The following is a 25,267-nucleotide window of genomic DNA, read 5'->3' as shown; positions in this document are numbered from 1 at the left end:
GCGAAGCTGTTCTTGGGAAATAGAGAAGTTGCGTAATGTAATCTACATGCATAAGGAAAAGCACATGAGTATAGAGAGAGAGAGAGAGAGAGAGAGAGAGAGAGAGAGAGAGAGAGAGAGAGAGAGAGAGAGAGAGAGAGAGAGAGAGAGAGAGAGAGAGAGAGAGAGAGAGAGAGAGAGAGAGAGAGAGAGAGAGAGAGAGAGAGAGAGAGAGAGAGAGAGAGAGAGAGAGAGAGAGAGAGAGAGAGAGAGAGAGAGAGAGAGAGAGAGAGAGAGAGAGAGAGAGAGAGAGAGAGAGAGAGAGAGAGAGAGAGAGAGAGAGAGAGAGAGAGAGAGAGAGAGAGAGAGAGAGAGAGAGAGAGAGAGAGAGAGAGAGAGAGAGAGAGAGAGAGAGAGAGAGAGAGAGAGAGAGAGAGAGAGAGAGAGAGAGAGAGAGAGAGAGAGAGAGAGAGAGAGAGAGAGAGAGAGAGAGAGAGAGAGAGAGAGAGAGAGAGAGAGAGAGAGAGAGAGAGAGAGAGAGAGAGAGAGAGAGAGAGAGAGAGAGAGAGAGAGAGAGAGAGAGAGAGAGAGAGAGAGAGAGAGAGAGAGAGAGAGAGAGAGAGAGAGAGAGAGAGAGAGAGAGAGAGAGAGAGAGAGAGAGAGAGAGAGAGAGAGAGAGAGAGAGAGAGAGAGAGAGAGAGAGAGAGAGAGAGAGAGAGAGAGAGAGAGAGAGAGGGGGGGGGAGGGGTGGCAAAGGATACTGTCTGTTTAGAAAATAAACGTAAAAGTTCAGGTAACAAAGAAAAAGAAAAAAAAACATTGCATTGCTGTCCCATCCTCTCCCTTTCTCTCTCTCTCTCTCTCCTTCCTCCATTCCTCCCTCCATCATCCTTCTTTTCCTCCCTCCGACTTCTCCTCCTCCTCCTCCTCCTCCTCCTTCTCCTCCGTTCACAAATAAAAAAAAAGAAAGAAAAAAAAACACTGCATAACTGTCCCATCCTCTCCCTTTATCTCTCTCCCTCCCTCCATCCATCCCTCCCTCCATCCCTCCATCCCACCACTCCTCCCTCGCCTCCACCTCCTCCCTTCACAAATGAAAGAAAAGTAAAAACAAAAGCATTACCGTTAAGACTTATAATAAGACTCTTTTTTTAAACTGATCCTCCTCCAAACGACACCATTGTTATTTTGCTGAGGAAACTAATATCTTTTCTAACCAGCGTTCTTTTCCACTTGTTTATTTTTGTAAGCATGAACAAAGAGGAAAAAAAAGAAAGAGAATTCGTGTACTGAATGTGAACTGGCTGTGGGTCGGAGAAAAAAGTATGCGGGGAAAATTGGTAAGAGAGCGAAGGGAAAGAAGAGGAGAGTGGAAAAGTGTACGAGGGAGAGGGAATGTAGAAGCAAGCGTGATGTGGATAAATAATGTGCAAGAGTGGGATGTGTTGTAAGGGAGAGGTGGTGGAGGCCAGTGAGCGCGAAGAGAAGGGAAAGGAAGGGAAGGGAGAGGGATATGAAAGGGAAAGAAAAGGGAAAATAAAGGAAAGGAAAGGAAGGAAAAGAGAAGGAAAAGATTAAAAGAGAAGGGAAAGGGTAGAAAAAAAGAAATGAAGAAAAGGAGAGGAAGCAAAGAAAAGGGAAGGATTGAAAAGAGAGAAGGAAAAGATTGAAAGAGAAGGGAGAAGTAGGAAAACAGAAATGAAGGAAAGAAAAGGAAACAAAGAAAAGAGAAGAAACTAAACGGAAGGAATGGAGATGAAATGAAAGACTATGAAATGGAAAATGAGAAAAATGAGGTAGGAAGGAATTGAAAAAATAAGAATAGTAAAGAAAAGGAAAATAAAAAAAAGAGGAGAGGTAATGAAATAAAGTGAAAATAAAAGTATAGGAAAGAAATGAAAAAGAAAAGTAAGGAAAGGAAAAGGAAGAAAGAGAAAGATTGGGAAACAAAGGGAAAAAAAAAGACAACAAAATAAAATGAAAATAAAATGAAAATAGAAATATATGGAAGAAATGACAAAAGGAAAGTAAGGAAAGACAAAAAAAAGATTAAGAAACGAAGGAAAGAATAAAACGAAAAAAGAAAGAGTCCCGAAGAAATAGGAAATAGGAACAGAAAAAACAGTAAAGAAAAAAAAAGAAAAATTAAGAAACGAAGGAAAAAATAAAATGAAAAAAGAAAGAGTCCTAAACAAATAGAAAATACTGACTCATATGGGTAGAGGGAAGAAGGAAAGCCATGTATTCAACAGTAGAATCTGAATAAAAGAACAAAAAAGTGGACGGGAGACAAGAGACGATGTTAGTCAGGGAGGAAAAGTGGACTAGGGAGGCAAATGAAGACCCCGTGACACTTCATGCACTTATCTCCCCCCTGGCCCTACAATGGTGGCTCTTAAGGGGTTCCAGTCACGCTTCCTTCACCATCGCCTTTTTCGTTAGTATATTTCACGCTTCCTATCGTTCGAGAGACTTCCAAGGCTCTCTCTCTCTCTCTCTCTCTCTCTCTCTCTCTCTCTCTCTCTCTCTCTCTCTCTCTCTCTCTGATGTGTACAGTGTGAGTGAGAGCCTGTTGATTCAGATTATTTATTTCTGTGCTTCAACGATGATAGATGAACGTTTATTTAGGAGAGTGAAAACATTGGTTGCGATATGAAGAGTTAATATTACTGACATTGATTATCATTATCATTATTACCACTGAGTCTAACACACACACACACACACACACACACACACACACACACACACACACACACACACACTTCCGACGGTATCGATAAGAAACGTGATTTATACTCAGCGTCGTGAAGAAAAAAGAGGACGCCGTGCAAGGCGTTCCGCTTCTCTTTTAGAATTCTCAAACCATTTGTCATCCTGAGGCGGAAAAATGAAGCGCTGAAGCGCCTGAATAAATGAAACCCCAAAACCAGAGTGAAGCACTGCTCCTCAAACCATCACCACCTTCACCTCCTTCTCCTTCACATTTGCCTGGAGGATTGGCTCTTCAGGAGGTGAAGAAATGGCTTTAAACAACACGAGTATTTTTTTTTATAAGGCTTAATGTTAATGGAGAATTTCAATAGTTACTGCTTCGATCTGTATTGCATTTGCTAATGTTTTTTTTTTTTCAACACTGATGAGAACCTCGCTCTTAGAATGAAAATTTGCCGACGATAGGAAAATTGCCAGTAACTGGATTACAAGACTTGACATTCTGACCTACCTCCAATATCAGGGAAAGGAATATGAAATACAACGCTAAAAATTTTAATCTATTGCATATCAGAAGTCACTGCAATAGCGTATACATTGTTTGATGAAAGGCTCATGGATTTCAGCAGCGAACAAACAGTGAGAAAAAGGCAAACGATTTCAGGATCATTCAACACTATTTACAAAGTTAGTTATGATTAATGATAGACTGCTTGGCTTCATCAGGCTTGAGAATGGATAGAAATCAAAAGTTACATTATGAAACCCCACCTTGAGTACTGCATCCACTCTTAAGAGTCTACGGGGTCTCTTATTACTCACTATTCCTTTACGTTTCTTTGTATCTCTCCTCCTCCTTCTCCTCCTCCTCCTCCTCCTCCTCCTCTTCTTCCTCCTCCTCCTCCTCCTCCCAGTTGACCTCTTCCTGACCTTGACCTGCCTGTACCCTCCCCCACAACACATCAAGTATTCAAGGGTCTCCAGCGCAACACTCGCCTCACCTTTGCATTCCAGATACTTCCCTAACTGGATCTCGCTGAGTTTATTGTATGTAGGGTTCGTTAGTGTGTGTGTGTGTGTGTGTGTGTGTGTGTGTGTGTGTGTGTGTGTGTGTGTGTGTGTGTGTGTGTGTGTGTGTGTGTGTAGAAGCATAGGGCGTCTCGAAGGACATACGTGTCGTCCTGCCTATCTTCGTCGCTGTCATCCTTCATCCTTCCTTCTCCTCCTCGTCTTCCTTCTCTTCCTCCTCCTCTTCTCTTTTCTCTCTTCTTCTTTTTCTTTTCTTCTTCTTCTTCTTCTTCTTCTTCTTCTTCTTCCTGCCTTTATCTCCTCTCTTCTCTCTCGTCCCCCTCCTCCCTCCTCCCCATCACAGTTAGCTGTCAGGAGGGCGGGTGGAGGCAGGAATAAGGCCATCAATTTTTCAGGCTGAAGCAGTGAAATCTGGGCGAAGCTTCCTCCCTTTCCACCTCGCGCCTCCTGTTCGTCCTCTGAGTTGGGTAAAGTTGACCCTGACTTGCCGATCCCTTGCGAGGCCAGCCACTAAAACATTCTGCACGACGGTTCACTTAATGGCGTCAGAACCTGACTTGCTACCTGCCTCTCCACTCACCTGCCTGCCTTTTACTGATTTACCTTTATATTTCTACTCTTATTCATGTGTTCTCTTAACCCTTTGGCTGCTATTTAGTACTACATCTTCCTCTAATTAATTATCATCCTCCGAGACATCTTTACTAAGAAGTTGGAAAATCTGCTCTTTTGATCTCCTACCTTCTTATATACGCTTCTAAAGATTCCATGCGTTGCGTCTGATTCTGTTGATGTTTCGTATCGTAGTGAAATGGTTAATTCAATTGTGTGGTTCTAAATATAGGTTATGTATGTGTTAGCAAGAATGAACGGGCCTGTTATAATGGAATATGAAAATATGCCACGATTCATTATGAGAAGGTAGGTTAATTAAATATTCTGACAAACAATGCATTCATGAATCTTCTCTATGAGTTGCGAAACTTTGCCAGACTCTGTCACCCAGTTCTGTCTATAAAATAATCAGTAATATATATATATATATATATATATATATATATATATATATATATATATATATATATATATATATATATATTTTTTTTTTTTTTTTTTTTTTTTTCACAGACAGTAGTCCAGTAACTCTCTACTAGGTCTACTATTTTCTTGGGATCGAGTAAGTGAGTATTTTGTTTCTATCACTTTACTTTTAACTATAAACCATTTTGCCTCATTAATATTTCACTCCTTTTGTCAGCCATTAGCGTCACTCTTTGTTTTCTTGGTCACGCCTGCTCGACACAAGGGTGGTAATACAACAACACTCCTGTGTGCTCTGTCGCTCTTTGCCTTTGTTTAGTGACTCATTCATCACCAAGGGACACCGGCCGCTGCTCTGGCCAACTTACTACAAATACCTAGGGTTCGTTTTCCCATCGGTATCTTATTCTAGTGGAGCAAACCGGCCTGCGAGTTACTTGCCGCACGTGCCTATTATCCGCTCAAAAGCCACTGTTTGTCATTAGGATTGTTTTGAAAGGTCACAAAAATTACTGGTTAAGATCTTATACATGTCCCCTGCATTTTCATAAAAAATAATGCTTATTAAACTACCACTAATGAATACACCCTTAGAAATTCAATGCCGTCCATAATGGTAATCAAAGTCATAAATGTTGAAGAATACATGCCAGATGAGCAACAAGCAGCAGGAGGTACGTTAGCCCTTTAGAACATGTTTATGACAAGCTATACTAACGAATTCCAGCATCAAAAATAGAAAGTGACATTTAATCTTTTAGTTTTCACCAAAATTCTTGATTTATGATTAAGTGCCAAAGACATTCAGCGTAACATTAACGTAAAACATGCAATTCGATGCAGAGTTAGTAAAGAAATCGTAAGTGAATAGAAAACAACAACAAAACAAAAAAAATAGCTTGCTGAGTAAATGACAAATGGTTTAAAGGAAAGATTAAATGGCAAGGAGATTAATGGTGGGGTATATCGGTGCTCGAGGCCACTGAATGCTTCTTTACAAAAAAAGGTGAAAAAAAAGGGGAGCTATTGGCGCCGGAAAACTTCGGAAGGGAGCCAAGAGAGGGACCGGGGCTGAGGAGGGGAAAAATGTAGAAAGTGTTGGAAATAGCTCAGTCCATGCCGCCTGAACTGGTGGTGGTGGTGGTGGTAGTAGTGGAGCAGTGTGTGCATTATACATTTTTCCAGCGTGTTCTGATGTTCCACTTGTAAGCAAACACAGGAAGTTAGGTTCGGCAATTTTCAAATTTCGAGGATAAAAGGATTATCATAGTTAACCTTTGTATCAAGGATCATGATGCACACCAACACTTCCTTGTTTGCGTGGAGTAATTCTCTCTCTCTCTCTCTCTCTCTCTCTCTCTCTCTCTGTGTGTGTGTGTGTGAAACTGCACTGATGCGGACATTAACTTTCCTGCTAATTAGAAGTATGAAGAATGCATGAATGATTCTATTTATTCATTCATTTTTTAAGTTTTATTGAAGAGTTCGCTCGAATACTCAGTGGCGTGCATGATTTCTTCTGTTTTTTTGTTTTTTTTGTTTTTGAAGAGTTTTCTCGGATGCCCAGCGGTGAGACACGGGTTGAGTCATTCGATTGCGTCATTACTTGAGCCGTTGTTCTGAGCAGCACTGGCCTCGACTCTCTTATCCTGCTGCACACGTAACACTGCGGGCAATAATAGCCTTCACTTGTATGGGCAGCCTTTACTTGCTCCGTCTTTCCTCGAGTTGTATTAGCCAGCGACAGACGCGGTGTGAAAAACAGATGAGGGTACCTTTTTTCCAGCAGTCTATTTCTCCCTGGACAGCCACTAAGACTACCTCGCCAGGTTAAATGAGACACGTGGGAGCCTTCAGGTGTTGTCTATCCTTACTCCACATTTTGCTCTTGACCTTTCCCTATAGGCCTCCTCCTACCTGCCCTCGCCCTGCCCTCACCAAACCGGTACTAAGACGTCCCTGCTCCGGCGACACCATCAGCCTATCTAAGCTGGTTTTCAGATCAAGTTTGTACATTTAGGACCTTCAGCTGGTGAATGAGTCAAAAGCAGATTTTAATACTGAGTCGTTATCGCTTTAAGAGTGTGCCATTAATACCTCTCGCCTCGAAGTTCCGCCGCCTCGACGCCTCGCCGTCTCGTCAAGGGAGACAAAACAACAGCTAAACACTCGCACTATTTACCTTTCCCCTTTCAACATTACATCTTTGCCATTAAAGGTGATGCTCCTGTTCTGGCAACGAGGCAGGAAAGTTTCACTATTACCACATTAACAAAACTCTCCCACAGGTTTCTCTCTCTCATTGCCATCCACTTATGGTCAAGAGGCTACCATTAGCTTCCTACTTTGTTTTTGTGAAGGAAGAGCAATGACATTTTCAAAACCATAAACATGCTCTATTTGACATAACTTGTAAAGATGTAACTTAAATCCGAACACATAAAAATGAAGAAAAAGGGTGAAAACAAACAAATGTATTTCTATCAGTGCCAGTGCTAACCAGACCCAACGTCCAGGACTGTCTTAACATTATCACTATTATAACTCTTCGAACTAAAGGAAATCATCTGGTGCAAGATTAAAGCAAAATTTTGAAAGAGAACACAGACGCTGAGTACTTTAAGCCATTCCGTGCCAATGATTATAGCTGAAAGTTAGTAAAATCGTCCACAATAGTAATCAGAATGAAAGAATGAGGGCCTTACTTTTATGAGCAGTCGGAGGATTGACTCAAATGCACACTGGGCCTCACCTCGAAGATGCCGGTGAAGGAGTTCATGTCAAGGAGTGTGTAGTCCGCCTTCCTGTCGCCGTGTTCGTCAATGGAGATGTTGCTTGTAAACCAGGGCGGCACCACGTCAGCTGCGGGAAAAGACGGAAAAGAAGGTGATATGAGGGAATCTGAACGTTATACTGCAGAACAACAAGAAATAAAGCAGTACATAACGGTTTAAATGCGTGTTGGGGCTTGAGCCTTTGACCGTACCGATGATACCTTTACTTGTCATTATTTCTACACACACACACACACACACACACACACACACACACACACACACACACACACACACACACACACACACCGCGTAGTGTAGTGGTTAGCACGCTCGACTCACAATCGAGAGGACCGGGTTCGAGTCCCGGGAAGCGGCGAGGCAAATGGGCAAGCCTCTTAATGTGTTCACCTAGCAGTAAATAAGTACGGGATGAAACTCGAGGGGTTGTGGCGTCGCTTTCCCAGTGTGTGTTGTGTGTATCCTACCCGAAGATCTGTCTATGAGCTCTGAGCTCGCTCCGTAATGGGGAAGACTGGCTGGGTGGCCAGCAGGCGACCGAGGTGAAAAAGGTAAATTACACACACACTAACACCCTCTGATCTAGGAGTCGTTAATGATGTAGTCACGCACTTTCCCGATGTCGGATATGAATCGTTCACTTTCCGGTTCACACTGCACACTTTTTCTCCTCCTCTTAATCTCAATCTTTCTTTTCCTTATCTTCGTCCTCCTTTCACTGCTCAATATTTCTTTCCTTCTCTTCTTTTACATAAGTATCTCTTCCACCTTCCTCTAACGATGATCTGCTTTCAATCTGCCTCATCATTTGGCTCTACTTCGAGACTGGCAGCAAAGCTGGCAGTAACGAGGACAGCAAAGCATACCTTTACTATACGTATAACGAAGTCCATGGAAATTCCGAAATTGATATAGAAATAACTTTTAATGAACCATGCAGGAATTTCGCCTTCATATCAGGTTACAGAAAAACAAGGGTTAAATCAGTCGAAAGAGAAAGTTTTAGTCTTATCTGACGGCCCACAAAGCTGCCCTTCTTGGTCGACACGTGCTATTGTTGATATTGATTATTGGTGGTGGTGGTGGTGGTGGTGGTGGCAGAGACAGAGCAGCATGACGCACCATCCTTTCTCACCAGTGGGCTTCAAAGTGATCACCTCTTGCTTAGTATTATCAGTGTTCACTATAGAGCAGTGTTTTGCTTTCCAGAGATAAGATTCAAATGACAAGCAGATCGTGAATCAATTTATCAACCTACTTGATGTTACGCCACATTTTATTATCTTTCTCAGTATGAGTGGTAAAAATATTGTTGCTCGCGTATCATGTTCCCTTTATGTGCCATGACAAACCCATAACTATCCAAATACCTTGCTTTGATGTTTTATTTTTCAGTTAGAGGCACGTGGAGGTAGTACAATATTGCTCCCAGGAGTAATGTATGTGCCTATTGTTAAAGATTTTTTGAGTAGGAAATTTAAAAAGAATTGACTTAAGAGTACATTACTTCTCTTCTCTTGGGTCAACCTGAGATTTGTCTACCACCTTCACTACTCCACTGTCCATATAACTATCAGTATGGAGGAAAAAAAGCTACGAGTCTCAGAAGGAATAGGAGGAAAACATCATTAAGAGACACTTGTTACTGCACTCCCTTCCAGTTCTCAGCTTCAGGCTACGTTCAGAATCCTGCCACAAAGCCTCTTCTCTAAGGAGCCCACGCGTAATCGGATTCTGCTGGCGAACATTATCATTCTTAAACATACAGAAGGAAAACTATTACGTTGCGAGACTCACGAGTGGTATTTCAAGAAACTACTGTCCAGGGAAATTTTTGTCTGTGAAAGTACACATGTTTATCATAAGTTGTCCTCTCTCTCTCTCTCTCTCTCTCTCTCTCTCTCTCTCTCTCTCTCTCTCTCTCTCTCTCTCTCTCTGTCTCATTTAATTCTTTATTTTCTATGTATTAAGTTATAAATATATTATTTTCTAAACTACGTACCTGCTTAACTCTTTTACTTAACCTTAATTCTTCTTTCAGTGAAGCACAAGAGACAAAACAGATGCCCACCTCAGCTCTCCTTTGAACAGCATTTCTCCTTCACTCTGAGCCTGACACGTGCTTGAATAACCTACACTATGACATAAATAGATTCACTGCTTTTCCCTTCAACCTTGACCTTTCTTCTCGCACGCACATGGCCATTTTGAGTCAAGGTGTTGATCTGTACACTCACGACAGGCTCACGTTCCCGCTTCTCTGTAAATGTATTAAGAATAGAATATGGCGAGGTTTTCACCATTTCTATAACGGGAGTAATCTGAAAGCAAACACATGAGGGGACGCAAATTGGAGCACAAAGAATAAGGGAGGGAAACCTGAGATGTATGGGCAATTTACAAGTATCTGACTTATCTGTTCCTTTAATTGATTATTGATTTATCTATTCATCTGTATTTTTTTTCAGTATCGTTTGTTTGTGTCCTGTATTTATGGAAGGCATTCTTAAGCGCTTCAAGAACAGTTTTACAGGCCAAAAAGTGCAGCTTTTGTTTCCCATCTTCTTTTTGAAACCATAAATACATTTTTGAAAATACAACTTCCAGCAAAGCCTGCCGAAAATAGTTGATGTAAGACGTGGTAAAGTTTGAGAATACAATCCTTCATCTTTTTCCTCTTGACGAGACAACTTTTCATCTTCTCAGACTTTTAATGGGCATCCTGTTAGCTGTTCACTCCCCTGCTCACGTCCTCTCCATCATGCTCATGCAGAGAACCCTCCTTCCACTCCTCCCACGCCAAGACTATTGCATACACGAACTGGATTTATGCTTTTTATTTTCTCCATTCCGGTGGTTTGGCTATCAGAGAATGGCTATTGTTTATTCTTCGTTATAGAATTGTGTGTGTGTGTGTGTGTGTGTGTGTGTGTGTGTGTGTGTGTGTGTGTGTGTGTGTGTGTGTGTGTGTGTGTGTGTGTGTGTGTGTGTGTGTGTGTGTGTGTGTGTGTGTGTGTGTGTGTGTGTGTGTGTGTGTGTGTGTGTGTGTGTGTGTGTGTGTGTGTGTGTGTCTCTCTCTCTCTCTCTCTCTCTCTCTCTCTCTCTCTCTCTCTCTCTCTCTCTCTCTTTTTCTCTCTCTTTCTTTCTCTCCATGGTGCGCATTTTGTCTTAAAACATGCACGCCCTTCCTGAGCCTAAAGTTTGCAAATGAGCCCGCGGGGAGCCAGGCCGCTGACAGATCATCACCGAGACGAAACAGAGGAAAGTGTTTTAAAGAGGAAGCCGGAGAGCCGTGAAGCCAGGAAACGCCAGGGAGACACAGCCAAATCCTCCTTTAATTAATGAGGCTGCGGGACGATAGTTTAGCGGCCACCACAGACCCTTCTAATTTCAGAGTAATTTACTTTAATTGTTTTTCTTCGCTTTTCATCTTGTGTTCCTTGTTTTCTTCTGTTCTCAGGAATTCTCAGCAACCTTAACCTCATTTCCACGGTACTTCATAATGTCAACTATCTCTTAGTCAGCTGGTCAAGTGTTCTTCAGCTCATCACGTTAATAAAACTCAAACACTCGAGAAGTTTTGGAGTGCTCTCACGGCAGTAATGTTTGTTGATGCTCGCAATAATCGTGTGCCGGCTCAAGCAGGAGGCATTGGTGAGTGGGCGAGATGATTTTTGTAGTGATACATGTGATATCTCTTTACCCGGTAGTCAAAATAAGTTGCCACTCAGCAGCCCACGGAGGTTAAGGTCTGTTGCTCTTTGATTATCCCTATGACTATGACGCGTTTTCATATTCATTACTCTTACCATCTAGTGATTTTCTACAGCTTCAGAAACTTATTTGGGGATCAAAATAGTAAAGAATCTGGCTGTTAATCTTCTGACTTCCATAAACCCTTCCTTATGTTAATAAAATCGTCTAATCATACCCAAAACTCATGGTAAAAATGCGTCCGTCCCAGTACTGAAGGGGTTAAGGTTAAAGTAAGTAATCAAATCCACCTCTTCCTCCTCTTATCACCATCACTATTACCGTCCATTTTCTCCTTTCATCCTTCTATTTTCTGCTCCGTTTCTCTTCCCCAGCCTCCCATCTCCACCGAGTAGTCACTAGTCTGTACTTACCGCCAAAGGTTCTGTTCCACATATTGCTGATGATGTGCCTGCCGTCGGTGATGGAGCCGTTCTGTTGCAGAGTGGTGTTGAGCGCCGCGGCGTACACCAGCAGGCCCTCGAAGAAGCCCGCCACGTAGGGATTCACTGTCTCGTCCTCGTAAGCTGAATACTCGAACTCCTCTCTTGCGATCTTCTTCACCTACAGACAGAATTGGAAAGTCTTGATAGTATGTAAACTGGCGCCCACCGCTCAAATCATAGGTTAAGTGTGGTACGTTAATGGTGTATTGCAATATTGTTGTTTGAATGTATATTTGTTTTATTTTTTGTATTTAATAATGATATAGTAACAGAACACAAGCAAAATTATTGTAGGACATAAGATAATTTTCGTGGAACCTTCCCATCTCTCTCTCTCTCTCTCTCTCTCTCTCTCTCTCTCTCTCTCTCTCTCTGTGAAGACAAAATGTAGATTATGTATCTCATCTCTCAAATTGAATGTCTTAATCTGTTATATGTCGTAAGAATCTCTCTTCTCTCTCTCTCTCTCTCTCTCTCTCTCTCTCTCTCTCTCTCTCTCTCTCTCTCTCTCTCTCTCTCTCTCTCTCTCTCTCTCTCTCTCTCACCAAAGAAGCTTAGCCTTAGTAAAGCCCTACGGACATTTTTCTTTCCAGGAAATTGCCGGTCAGCATAAAGGAAGGAGCACAGTAGACTGATAGGGGCGCTGCGTGGTTGATGGGCACGTGGCCTCGAAGGAGCTGAGAGGAATGAGGTAGAAGAGCAAACTTTCAAAAGAAAACCAGCGCATATGATAGCACAGACCACAGGCTGGAGGAATACAAAGGAATAATGGCAAGAACGGAGAAGCTGAACCCCTGAAGCTAATAAAAACGAAATGTGTAGGACAGAGAGAGAGAGAGAGAGAGAGAGAGAGAGAGAGAGAGAGAGAGAGAGAGAGAGAGAGAGAGAGAGAGAGAGAGAGTACTATATTCACATTCGCGACAACAAACACTATCAGTCCTCACAATCTTCTTAACATCATTAGAGTCACAACGCTCGGGGGAGGGAGGGAGGGGGAAGCAACAGAAGCTTCCCATCAGCAGGACGAAAATACGAATCTTCACGTGTGCAGTTGATAGGCACGACAATACATCTTACTGAGAGAGAGAGAGAGAGAGAGAGAGAGAGAGAGAGAGAGAGAGAGAGAGAGAGAGAGAGAGAGAGAGAGAGAGAGAGAGAGAGAGAGAGAGAGAGAGAGAGAGAGAGAGAGAGAGAGAGAGAGAGAGAGAGAGAGAGAGAGAGAGAGAGAGAGAGAGAGAGAGAGAGAGAGAGAGAGAGAGAGAGAGAGAGAGAGAGAGAGAGAGAGAGAGAGAGAGAGAGAGAGAGAGAGAGAGAGAGAGAGAGAGAGAGAGAGAGAGAGAGAGAGAGAGAGAGAGAGAGAGAGAGAGAGAGAGAGAGAGAGAGAGAGAGAGAGAGAGAGAGAGAGAGAGAGAGAGAGAGAGAGAGAGAGAGAGAGAGAGAGAGAGAGAGAGAGAGAGAGAGAGAGAGAGAGAGAGAGAGAGAGAGAGAGAGAGAGAGAGAGAGAGAGAGAGAGAGAGAGAGAGAGAGAGAGAGAGAGAGAGAGAGAGAGAGAGAGAGAGAGAGAGAGAGAGAGAGAGAGAGAGAGAGAGAGAGAGAGAGAGAGAGAGAGAGAGAGAGAGAGAGAGAGAGAGAGAGAGAGAGAGAGAGAGAGAGAGAGAGAGAGAGAGAGAGAGAGAGAGAGAGAGAGAGAGAGAGAGAGAGAGAGAGAGAGAGAGAGAGAGAGAGAGAGAGAGAGAGAGAGAGAGAGAGAGAGAGAGAGAGAGAGAGAGAGAGAGAGAGAGAGAGAGAGAGAGAGAGAGAGAGAGAGAGAGAGAGAGAGAGAGAGAGAGAGAGAGAGAGAGAGAGAGAGAGAGAGAGAGAGAGAGAGAGAGAGAGAGAGAGAGAGAGAGAGAGAGAGAGAGAGAGAGAGAGAGAGAGAGAGAGAGAGAGAGAGAGAGAGAGAGAGAGAGAGAGAGAGAGAGAGAGAGAGTACAGATTTACATGAGCGTGTGTAGATAAAATTCACAAATATTTGGTTTGTCGTAAGATACACACAAATACACAGACACTGACTATAAAAGAAAAAAAGAAAGAAAAGAAAATGGAAATATATGGAAAGTAATTGACAAATGAATAAGAAGATGAATATGGTAAAAGTTGTGCTGTGTTGTGCTGTGCTGTGCTGTGCTGTGCTGTGCTGTGTTGTGTTGTGTTGTGTTGTGTTATGCTGTCCTGTAACGGAATTATGGTTGTATTGTGCAGTGTTGTGCTTTTTCTCCTTTGTGCTGTGCTGAAGTAATGCTGTTGTGTTGTATTGTGCTGTGATGGAGTAATGGTAGTGCTGTGTTGTGTTGTGCTGTGTTAACCTGTGCTGTGATGGAGTAATAGTTGCATTGGTGTGTTGTGTTGTGTTGTGCTGTGCTGTGCTGTGCTGTGCTGTGCTGTGCTGGTAAAATGGTTGTACTGTGCTGTCCTGGTAAAATTGTGTTGCTGCGTTGTGCTGTGTTGTACTGTGCTGTGGAAAGCCATACACAGCGCGTCGCAAAGAGCATAAATGATTGATTCATGAAATTTCGTTCCACTGTTAGGAAACAATTTGATGTAACGCGGCATTTGCAGTTTTTTATGAAGTGTTTACAACTCATCTGCCACATTCACGCTTGGCTGTGCAGCAACATGATTTTTTTCTCTCTCTTTAATGGTACTGTTATTTCAGGCTTCATTACGGAGCTTACATTGACAGAACAGTGGTGCTTTATTGCCTGTGAAGTGCATTGGAGCGCAAATAAAACAGGTAAATAAGTGTAATGAATCATAGGGTGGCACATTAATGATCAGGGAATACAAACAAAACAATATACATACGTTTGATTAATTTCTTACTTTTCTCCACCTATTATACTAACTAAAACCTTCAAACAGCCAGTCTTCCATCTTGCCCTGCCGACGCATCACTATCACACCCATTACAGTGGATAAGTCACCACGATACAATAACGACAAGAAAACCATTCTTAAATAGGAAAAGGAAGTGTGTGTGTGTGTGTGTGTGTGTGTGTGTGTGTGTGTGTGTGTGTGTGTGTGTGTGTGTGTGTGTGTGTGTGTGTGTGTGTGTGTGTGTGTGTGTGTGTGTGTGTGTGTGTGTGTGTGTGTAAGAGAGAGAGAGAGAGAGAGAGAGAGAGAGAGAGAGAGAGAGAGAGAGAGAGAGAGAGAGAGAGAGAGAGAGAGAGAGAGAGAGAGAGAGAGAGAGAGAGAGAGAGAGAGAGAGAGAGAGAGAGAGATCATTGGAACTTGAATGTTAACTGACTGAATTATTTAATGCACAAATTTTGTTTTCCATTAGGTTCGCACAGACAGGAAAGCCTAAACGAGTACCATAAGTGACCATGACGGATGTATTTTAGGAGCATCAAATATTTCTGCGTGTTATTTTGCCAAGATTTATCAGATTTTAAAGCGGTTATGTTTCAAAGGATGTTTTCACCACTAGCATTAAGAGAAGCCGAGTAAACATGTGAGACCCTCGGCAGTGGTTCTAATGGGGCTTCAAAAGGAAATGAGTCAAATATTCCGATAAAAAAATAAAGTCAACCTAATGATGCCAAGAAGTTACGTAAAAAAGATATCGATTTTCAGTGTCTTTATTAAGTTTCAAGAAAGAATTCTCGACTTTGATTAATACCTCGAGGAAAAGTAGACTCTATACTCCTACACCGTTCTTTGAGAGCTTTAATGACCTACCAAGAAAGAAATTCCTCACATATAAACAAACTTTCAACAAGAACGTGAAGAAAAAAAATTCATTATGAGCGTTGATATCACAGCCAAATGGAAAACGTTCACTGTTTATGGCGGGCTGGCTTGTCAATCCTAACTATGTAGCATAACCGAGGAGTTTATCAAAGTAACCAGGAAGGAGATAAAACCAAATTATTAGGAAAATTTTCAGTGTTTCAATTCTTCCTTTTCTATTTATTTTCTCACGGCTACATAAGGGTTAATGGTTCTGACAACTCTACTCCACCAGGCTCGGTCATACAAACTTTTTCTTTTTTTTTATGTAGGAGAGAGAGCAAAAAGCTATTAAAAAAGTCTCACTTGGGTGCTGATTCTCTAGAAGAAAGAAAAGCCTTAGCCAAAATTAGGGAACAAATGTCTTGATACCTCCCTCTTAAAAGAAGATAAGTCGTAGGAAGGCGGAAATAAAGAAGCAGGTAGGGAGTTTCAGAGTTTATCAGTGGAAGGTGCGAATGACTAAGAGTACTGGTTGACTCTTTCATTAGAAAGTTGGACAAAATAGGAATGAGAGGAAGAACTGTCCTCCATCAAGTGTCGTTTTATAGTCTTTCCATACGCAGCCTGTCCAACTCTGCTCTGGTTTTTCTTTTCCTCCGCCTCATCCCTATCACTGTTCTCCCAACATATTGCCTGTTCTCTTCTGTTCCGGGACTTTTTACGAAACACTTCAAATTCTTACATTTTACTTTATTGGTTCGAAATATCTTTCTCTAAATGTTGATTTCACAGAGACTTTAAATGTTTGATCGTCATATTTTAGACAATTGATCAATCTTTCGCTCCATTAAAGACACCATTGCACAATCTTTTACATCGATAAGTCCATTTATATATCTCTTTTATTGTTTTCTCTCTATTTAACGTTGTGTAAGATAACTGACATCACACAGAAGTCTGACGAATATTGCTTTAGTATTTTTCTCCAACAATAATGTCCCTTCCCATCCAGTGCTGGTAAAGACACAGTGAATGCAGCGTCCAGGCTCTCTTACCACTTACCAACCTAACAGAATAGCCTTCATCCCATCCCAGCCACAGGCAAGACGTATGCGTTCCCATCTTCAGTAGAGCACCATCCTCTTTTTAAATCTTCCTCGCTGCACTTCTTCACCGCGAGGAAGATGCGGAAACGTCGCAGTTCGTCTTGTAAATGAGGCTACAGATCTTCGTTTTGTCTTTAAAAATTCATGGGTGACTTGAAAAGAATGAATGCGAATCCGTTATAAAAAAAAAAAAAAAAGAATGATCCAGTATATTTCAGGTAAGTAGTTTACCTGTTTCATGCAGACACCTTCCGCTACGGGATGCCACACAAGGTCCCTGTAGGAGGTGGAAACTGTCCCGAAAGAAACTTGTCGAAATGATACCAATGTGCGTTGCTTTTTCATCACGAAGAATGTCACGATTTTAAGCTGGGTAATATTTCAAAATTAAAGGACATTTAATTTAAATAATCCATAAGGGGAGAGGGCAATACGTGGGTTGTCGAGAGAGAGAGAGAGAGAGAGAGAGAGAGAGAGAGAGAGAGAGAGAGAGAGAGAGAGAGAGAGAGAGAGAGAGAGAGAGAGAGAGAGAGAGAGAGAGAGAGAGAGAGAGAGAGAGAGAGAGAGAGAGAGAGAGAGAGAGAGAGAGAGAGAGAGAGAGAGAGAGAGAGAGAGAGAGAGAGAGAGAGAGAGAGAGAGAGAGAGAGAGAGAGAGAGAGAGAGAGAGAGAGAGAGAGAGAGAGAGAGAGAGAGAGAGAGAGAGAGAGAGAGAGAGAATTTCAATACAAATGTTTGAAGGAAATAGCACAAATCAGAGTAATAAAAACGAATAACGTAGGAAGGTGAAGGTAGCAATGGAAAAACAATAAGAGGAGAAGAGGGAAGAAGAGGAAAAGGAGGAGGAGGAGGAGGAGGAGGAGGAGGAGGAGGAGGAGGAGGAGGAGGAGGAGGAGGAGGAGGAGGAGAAGGAAGAGAAGGAAGTGGAGGAGGAATAGAAGCGTCACTGTTAGGGTGAGAGAATGGAGTGGAGTATATCTAAATGAAGTTAGCAAATAGAGAAGGGAATGTGAGAGAAGAGGAGTACAAGGCATGCAAGGAAAGTAATATTGGAACGGTATGGATGGAGTCGTAGAATTTGATTTTTCCGAAGAATGTTTGTAGCATCAGGACGTCAGAATTATATGTGTGTGTGTGTGTGTGTGTGTGTGTGTGTGTGTGTGTGTGTGTGTGTGTGTGTGTGTGTGTGTGTGTGTGTGTGTGTGTGTGTGTGTGTGTGTGTGTGTGTGTGACTATTATGAGCGCAAAAGAGTCAGTTACACAGGCGATATTCCACGATATTACCCTTTTGTGCCGCATCCATCGTCGCCACAACACTGCACGCCAGGCACGTTCCACTCCACCATAAAAGTTTGGAGCGGTTTTACTTTTCCTCCAAACAAAGGTAAAAAAAAAAAAAGACTTATACTTTAGTGGACGATCGTGTGGGATGTGCCTTGGTGCTCCGATGCCCATCACTTGCATCTTTCAAATGATTTCTTTTATTTTCTTTTTCCCTTCTATTTTTCATGTTTTTTTTTCATGTATATCTGTATTTATTTAATGGGAAAAAAATGACCCTTCATAATAATATTTCTTTGCTACTTTCCATTGGTATTATTTAAATTTTTTTAGTAATGTTAATTATTGCCATTATTTTTTATCTGTTGTTTAATTTCATTTATTTATTCTGTGTCGGTTTATTTTCCCAAGACTAGGAAAACTCCCTGAAAAACCACGCACTTTATCGCAAACCCCTCGCTATTACTCCCGCACTCACCCCGCCACTCACGCACACACACCGTCTGCACGCCCCAAATCCTCACCCCGCTCTCGTGCCTCGCCTCGCCTCGCCCCGCCGCCCTTCCACAATCACCGTCATCCCAGCACACAATGGGTCGTCTGCAGCTGGTTTGTCTTGGATCTGTGACAAAAAAATTTCCCTTTCAAATGTAATTCCAGCGCCTTCCCTAACAGATGTTTTCAAACCACCCAGGAAATTAACTAACTCGAAAGTGATATGAATGTCTGAGTCAGTTTTTAAGCACGTTTTTTTTTTCTTCTTTATCACTATTGAACTCACGAAGAGGCTACTGGATGTTTGCCCTTTATATCAGCAAATATATTACGTTCAGTATTTGCTGCTTACAAAGTTTTTTTTTTTTCCTTTTTGACTAAAGTCTATAACATTTGTAACGAATCCTATTAGTGTGTGTGTGTGTGTGTGTGTGTGTGTGTGTGTGTGTGTGTGTGTGTGTGTGTGTGTGTGTGTGTGTGTGTGTGTGTGTGTGTGTGTGTGTGTGTGTGTGTGTGTGTGTGTGTGTGTGTGTGTGTGTGTGTGTGTGTGTGTGTGTGTGTGTGTGTGTGTGTGTGTGTGTGTGTGTGTGTGTGTGTGTGTGTGTGTGTGTGTGTGTGTGTGTGTGTGTATGTGTGTTTGTGGTGATTATCAGACCGAGAATACAGCAAGACATGTCGGCCTTGAGGGAGTTTTATCCTTGCCAGCTTCGCCTGGGCTCTTACCGGGTCGGGTGTCTGGTGGTGTCGCAGTCTTGAGCGGCCAGAAGTCACCCTATTCCAGTTTCTGCCTCTTTCGTAACTTGTAAATTGTTTTTTTTTTTCAGATTATTTTGTGAATCGCGGAATGAAAACGGCAGAAGAAAAACAGACGTATTCAGATTTATGCATAAAAGTTATTAAAGGATGTTTCTGTGCCTGAAGGGATCTTGAAATCTGAAGGAAAATCCATGAGCACATTTTCTTGAATATCCTGAAGAGACCGAGAAATTGTATTTCCGGGTAAAGAATAAAACAATGTGGGAAGAATTATAGATAATAAAGGAAAAAAAATTATTGTTGGCAAAGTTAGGAAAAGTACAACAATGTGAACACACTTTGATGATCAAGAGGAACAACAGAAACACCAACATGAAAAACAAAAACAACAAAAATAACAACATCAACACAGCAGCAGCAGCAACAACAACATCACAGTACAAACACCACCACCAAACAACAACACGAAACACGGTTCTTGCTGTACCTGAAAACGGTTGGGTCTTGTTAACATGAGCCCATGCATGCACCGCAAAGAACACACCGAAACAAAAAGCCAATTGCCAGAACAAGTACAAGGTAACTACACACTATAACAACTCTCGCTAACAAAATGGGGAGAAAATACTTCGCATCACGATAACATTTACGAGGAACCCAATAAACTCTCAAACTGATCCCTGACTAATCAATCATCGGAAACTTTACCCCTTCCGAACACCAAGGAACCCAAATAATGAATAGTCAAGTGACATAACCAGGCCAGAGAGAGAGAGAGAGAGAGAGAGAGAGAGAGAGAGAGAGAGAGAATATAAAGCAGGACAAAAAAGGTGAAAAGGAATGATAAAAAGTATGACAGTAAGAACAACCCGCTGTTTTGAGTCCACTCCTACTCTTCCCCTGCTTCCCTCTCTTCTATCTCTCCCTCCCTCACCTCAGCGACACAAAGACCGAGTTTAGCATTTCGCCTCTGTGTTCCACTTTCCAGCCCAACAGTAAGCACTTGCACCAGGCGTGAGATAAAAGCCTCATTTCTTTCCATAATAACTGTGTGTGTGTGTGTGTGTGTGTGTGTGTGTGTGTGTGTGTGTGTGTGTGTGTGTGTGTGTGTGTGTGTGTGTGTGTGTGTGTGTGTGTGTGTGTGTGTGTGTGTGTGTGTGTGTGTGTGAAACAATCGCTGGCAGAAAAGAAATCAAGGAAATATGTGAAAGAGCTACGACAGAGTGGTTCAGGGTAATACAAATCACATCGTCTTTGTTTAGTATGACATGAAAATCTTCTTACTCTGAGCCTCGACCATGCAAGAAGCCACAAGTCCCTGTTACGTGTCGATGACTGTTGCTTTTTCTCACTCCTAGAATCCGCTGTTTTTTCTTTTTTTTTTATTTCCTGATCTATGGTACAAGAGACCTGTTTGTTTTTCAAATGGAGGTAAGATAATTTTATTGTTTTTTGGTAACTGTGGTCCCAGATGTACAATTCGAACGAAATTACTCGTGCCTTGAGACTAACAAAGAAAGACCATAAACAGCTGACAATACTGTGAACAATAAGAATGAGACACAAGTATGAAGACAAAGAAGCAGCCTTGCTCCCCTATTACCCTTTGCTATCTTGTCACAACACTCTATCCACACACTATATCTTTTACGCACACACACACACACACACACACACACACACACACACACACACACACTGGAACACAGTCAGCCTAAACCCTTCTAGACACCACTTCTATACCACCACCGCCGCCACCATCGCCACCACCACTACCACCACCACCACAACCACCGCCACCAAAACCAACAATGTGTTTTTCATCAGTTCCACAACGAGGATTTGCATTAGAGGCGAGAGTCGCACCCGAGAGCAGTTAGATGCATCGACAAGGTCTGTTTGTTCAGCTGCTGCCACTCACTCGCTCTTCCACAGCGCCACCGTCAGACACCATCAAGTCTTTCTTTATCTGTCTCCCTCCGCATCTCCATAGGGTTTACGTATCTGTCAATATATGCTGTTTCGTTCTTTCTCTCCGGTCACTGCAGGCCTTGTTGAGGAAATAGGCCGTCAGTAAGCAAGAACTTATACTGTCAAACGCATAAAGTACTTTACTGAGGATTGATGGCAAAAAAAGAAGGAAAAAAAAAAGACAGACAAAAAGGAATTCATAACCTGATGATACAGAAAAGCAGCGGCACACAATTCCCATGGAGGAAGGCCTACGGGTCTGCTGAATGTGTAAAAAATATAATAAACCTCATTTCATTCCTCTTTCATCATTCATTATGCTGAAGGCGACAACTAAGAAATGGAATCCTTGTAAATAATTGCGGTGTTGTAGTTATGTATTACTTATGCCTTGAAAGAGAATATTTTGAGGATACAGTGACGGTATTTTTATTTGAGTATGTTTACCGAGTCTTCGTGACAACTGTGAGCTGGTTGTATATTTGGTTCACAAAAAATGAAAGAACAACACATGTAGAGCAGTCCAGTGATGGATTTCAGTCATATGCAAATCTCACGAGAGAATCCTTCGTGAGCCAGTGTCAGAGACTAAGCAGTTGACGAAAACAGTCACTTTTCGAAATAAACAATAGTCATTCTCCTTTACTATTTCTGGCTTCTCACTGCTGGGTGTCCGATATTTCACCCTTAGGTACCCTATCGCGTCCCAAGCGAGAACCCTGTGCCTCTGTTTGTCTCACCGCTAACGAGACGGACCTATCCTGTCTTTCCTCTCCCCCTCACTGGCCAAGTATCTCCATCTTCATACAGATTTACGAGTTCTCCCTGCGCCTCATTATTCTTCTCCTGGTGAATTCTCATTTGATTCAATCTGAAAGGATCTCGTTTCTGGCTTACGTGTACATCCGATTCTACTCATATGTGATTTCTGATTTTCATGGAAATTCTATTCTGACGGATGATAATGTTATAAAGATTGCGAGAGGCGTAGCGGTAAGGGAGGCGTGATCCTCATGGATCGCGTATTATAGAGGGCTGGGTAAGGGCGGAAAGAGCCTCCAAATGCCGCTGATGCCAGACTTGTTTTGAAAAAATAAAGGAAAAGTGTCTGTGAAGTTTTGTAGGTCATTGGGTGTACATTACAACATATGAAATATAAATTTACAGTCAATTGCAGTCTTGTTCTTCTAACGTGTTCTCACTCTCTCTCTCTCTCTCTCTCTCTCTCTCTCTCTCTCTCTCTCTCTCTCTCTCTCTCTCTCTCTCTCTCTCTCTCTCTCTCTCTCTCTCTCTCTCTCTCTCTCTCTCTCTCTCTCTCTCTCTCTCTCTCTCTCTCTCTCTCTCTCTCTCTCTCTCTCTCTCTCTCTCTCTCTCTCTCTCTCTCTCTCTCTCTCTCTCTCTCTCTCTCTCTCTCTCTCTCTCTCTCTCTCTCTCTCTCTCTCTCTCTCTCTCTCTCTCTCTCTCTCTCTAGCGCTATAGTAAAAACAACATAATGTAACTTCTCACGTAACAGTATCCTTCCTGCAAAGGACAATCCCTCCTCCATGTACACAAGTCAGTCATTTCAAATTTTTCACACTGTTTCTGTAAGATTTGCGGTCATCAATTTCAATCTCAGTGAAGCAACACGTGTCTCACTTTCTCACAAATCGCTGATGGCACTATTTTCCTTTCCTTGGTCTCCTTACATTTTCGTCTTTTGAAACAGCGTTCTGTGTTTGTACTGAGCCGGTAGAGTTCGCTCTTGTTCGCGATCTAGAGACTTTCTAAAATCTGTTTTGGGTGCACCTCCCGCGACCTGAATGTATGCAGTGTAACTTTGGGCAAACTCTTGCAAACTGAGCGAGAAAGGTAAACAAATTTCTTTAAAAGTTAAACAAGTTGTATTGCGTCCTGACGGCTGTGACACAAGCCCTCTGCAACACGCCAATATTTAATTATACAGGAAATTATCCCTCGCATCATATTATAAGTAATGAATATGTCACAAGTCTTAAAAAATTCAAACAATTCTCCCATCTATTTATTCTGAACCATACTGAGTTTTGGCAGTTCCTTCCAGGCGGTACCACAACGCCACCACACGCCACCAAACCACGACACAGATTTTATTCATCAACTAAGACTTGAGTCTGAAAAGACTTTTATCGAGATATTCTTTTGAATCATCACAATTGTCCTTCGTGTGGTGTACTCTTGGCGGCGATAACATTAGCTGAATTAGTCTCGAAAAAGTCATTCTCTTATGCAAGGACATGACGAACAGATGAAGATATAGACTGTCAATCCTGACACACACACACACACACACACACACACACACACACACACACACACACACACACACACACACACACACACACACACACACACACACACACACACACACACACACACACACACACACACACACACACACACACACACACACACACACACACACACACACACACTGTTTTAACGCCTGGTAAGCACACACACACACACAGAGAGAGAGAGAGAGAGAGAGAGAGAGAGAGAGAGAGAGAGAGAGAGAGAGAGAGAGAGAGAGAGAGAGAGAGAGAGAGAATGTAAAATTAATTCTCGAGTAACAAACAACAGTGCCTATCATGAATCATTCAGCTGTAGTTTGATATTTGTCTCGGGGAGGCAGTAAATTAATCACCAGGTCAGTGCTCTCTGTCCCTCCGCCATGATGGACCTGACTGAAAAACTGCAAAGGGAATGTTCTTTTTTTTTCCGCAATCTAAATCAAATCATTAAAATCATACAACATTTTAATCTCAGAAATTATACGGTGTTTCTTTCTCTTACATATTTTCTAGACGTCTATCACTCTTATATTTTTTTTTCACTATGACACCATTTGATTTATTCTGGTTCTACAATCTTTACATTTTCTACCGTTGAGATGAAACAAGAAAAGTAAGAAACAAGAACAGGCTTTTCTAAATAGAAGATATAAAAGGGGAAATATATAAGACTACATATACTAAAAAAGCTCCTGTTGCATGAATTTTAAAGGGTGTTTTTGATAGTTTTAATGACAGGTTAAGAAAACTCCTACACTAATAACAGGAAAAAACACTCTAAAGAATCATGGAATTTACCTCCGTGGTCTTGAAATATAATCGGGGTGAGAAAGCTAAAACATTTCTGAATACGGTGCAGAAATACACGATGCAGCTATGACAACAGCAGCCTTGGAAGGACTTTGGCTACAGTAACCTCCTCTTAACTTTACTAACAACCACACGAAGAACTCAAACTGTAAAGTCAATACAAACTTTCTTGACAGACACAACACGAACACACTTTCTAGTACTCCACATCCAACCTTCCTTGCATGTACACAAACAATTCCATAGCCTAGAACAACTCAACCCATTAACGTTTATTAGGTAGACAAATCTCTCTAGGACACTTTCTTTCGTTCTACAATTGAAAACATTCTAATCTATTCTTTTCTTCAGTGTTTTTCATACAGTTTTCATACAATTCTTGAAGTATAGTGAAATTTCGCAGATCGAGGTGAAATTCTTAAGCCATTGAAGGTAAAAACAAATAATAACATACATACTAAGTGACAAAACAATCCGTTCCATTAACATTTACAAACATCTGTCAGTAAAAGCTTCTGTTATTCACGTCGTCTGTTGTTGTACATTTTTATTTGTGTTTTGTTTTTCAGAACAGGTTTCATTTCCATATATATTAGATTGGACTTTGCGAAGGAGATTCATCAATAGTTCTCTTCAAAAGTCTTAAATAAAATATCGACAAGTTTCAAGTTGCGAGAAAAGACGGGATGTGTGCTGGGGAGGCGGAAGAGGCAAAAAGAATAAATTTAAGACAAGAAAAGGAAAAATAAAAAAAAGAAGAGGAGAAAGAGGAGCAGGAGGAGGAGGAGGAGGAGGAAGAGGAGGAGGAAGAGAAGAAAAAACAAAAACAAGAACAAGAACAAGAAAAACAAGAAGCTGTAAAACAAAACAAGACAAGAACAAGAACAAGAATACAGCTCCAGGTTATTTTCTAGATGACGATTCTGCTTATTTCTGCCCCATTAAGTTTTAGATGGATGAGAAGACAAGTCAGCGCGAAAAGCAATGCAGTGAATTCTTGTCTGCATCTTGCTTATAAGAGTTGACGATGTGAATGTCCATAAATTGCAAGTCCTGAACATCACTTT

At 41.8% G+C, this 25,267-nt stretch overlaps 1 protein-coding gene across 8 annotated transcripts in view; it reads right to left on the bottom strand.

Annotated features, from left to right (window-relative positions):
• LOC123514788 (atrial natriuretic peptide receptor 1-like) overlaps nt 1–25,267 on the bottom strand; it is a 491,631-nt gene that overhangs the window by 88,666 nt on the left and 377,698 nt on the right. For all 8 annotated transcript variants that reach the window (XM_045272955.1, XM_045272962.1, XM_045272960.1 and 5 more), the window contains 2 exons: nt 11,687–11,876; nt 7,517–7,626 (listed from right to left, as the gene is read on the bottom strand). In XM_045272955.1, coding sequence (XP_045128890.1) covers nt 7,517–7,626; nt 11,687–11,876 — 300 coding nt within the window. The remainder of the gene's footprint in view (nt 1–7,516; nt 7,627–11,686; nt 11,877–25,267) is intronic.

The sequence above is a fragment of the Portunus trituberculatus genome, chromosome 38 (assembly GCF_017591435.1).
Source record: "Portunus trituberculatus isolate SZX2019 chromosome 38, ASM1759143v1, whole genome shotgun sequence".
Taxonomy (NCBI): Eukaryota; Metazoa; Arthropoda; class Malacostraca; order Decapoda; family Portunidae; genus Portunus; species Portunus trituberculatus.
This window is presented reverse-complemented; position numbering and strand designations above follow the sequence as displayed.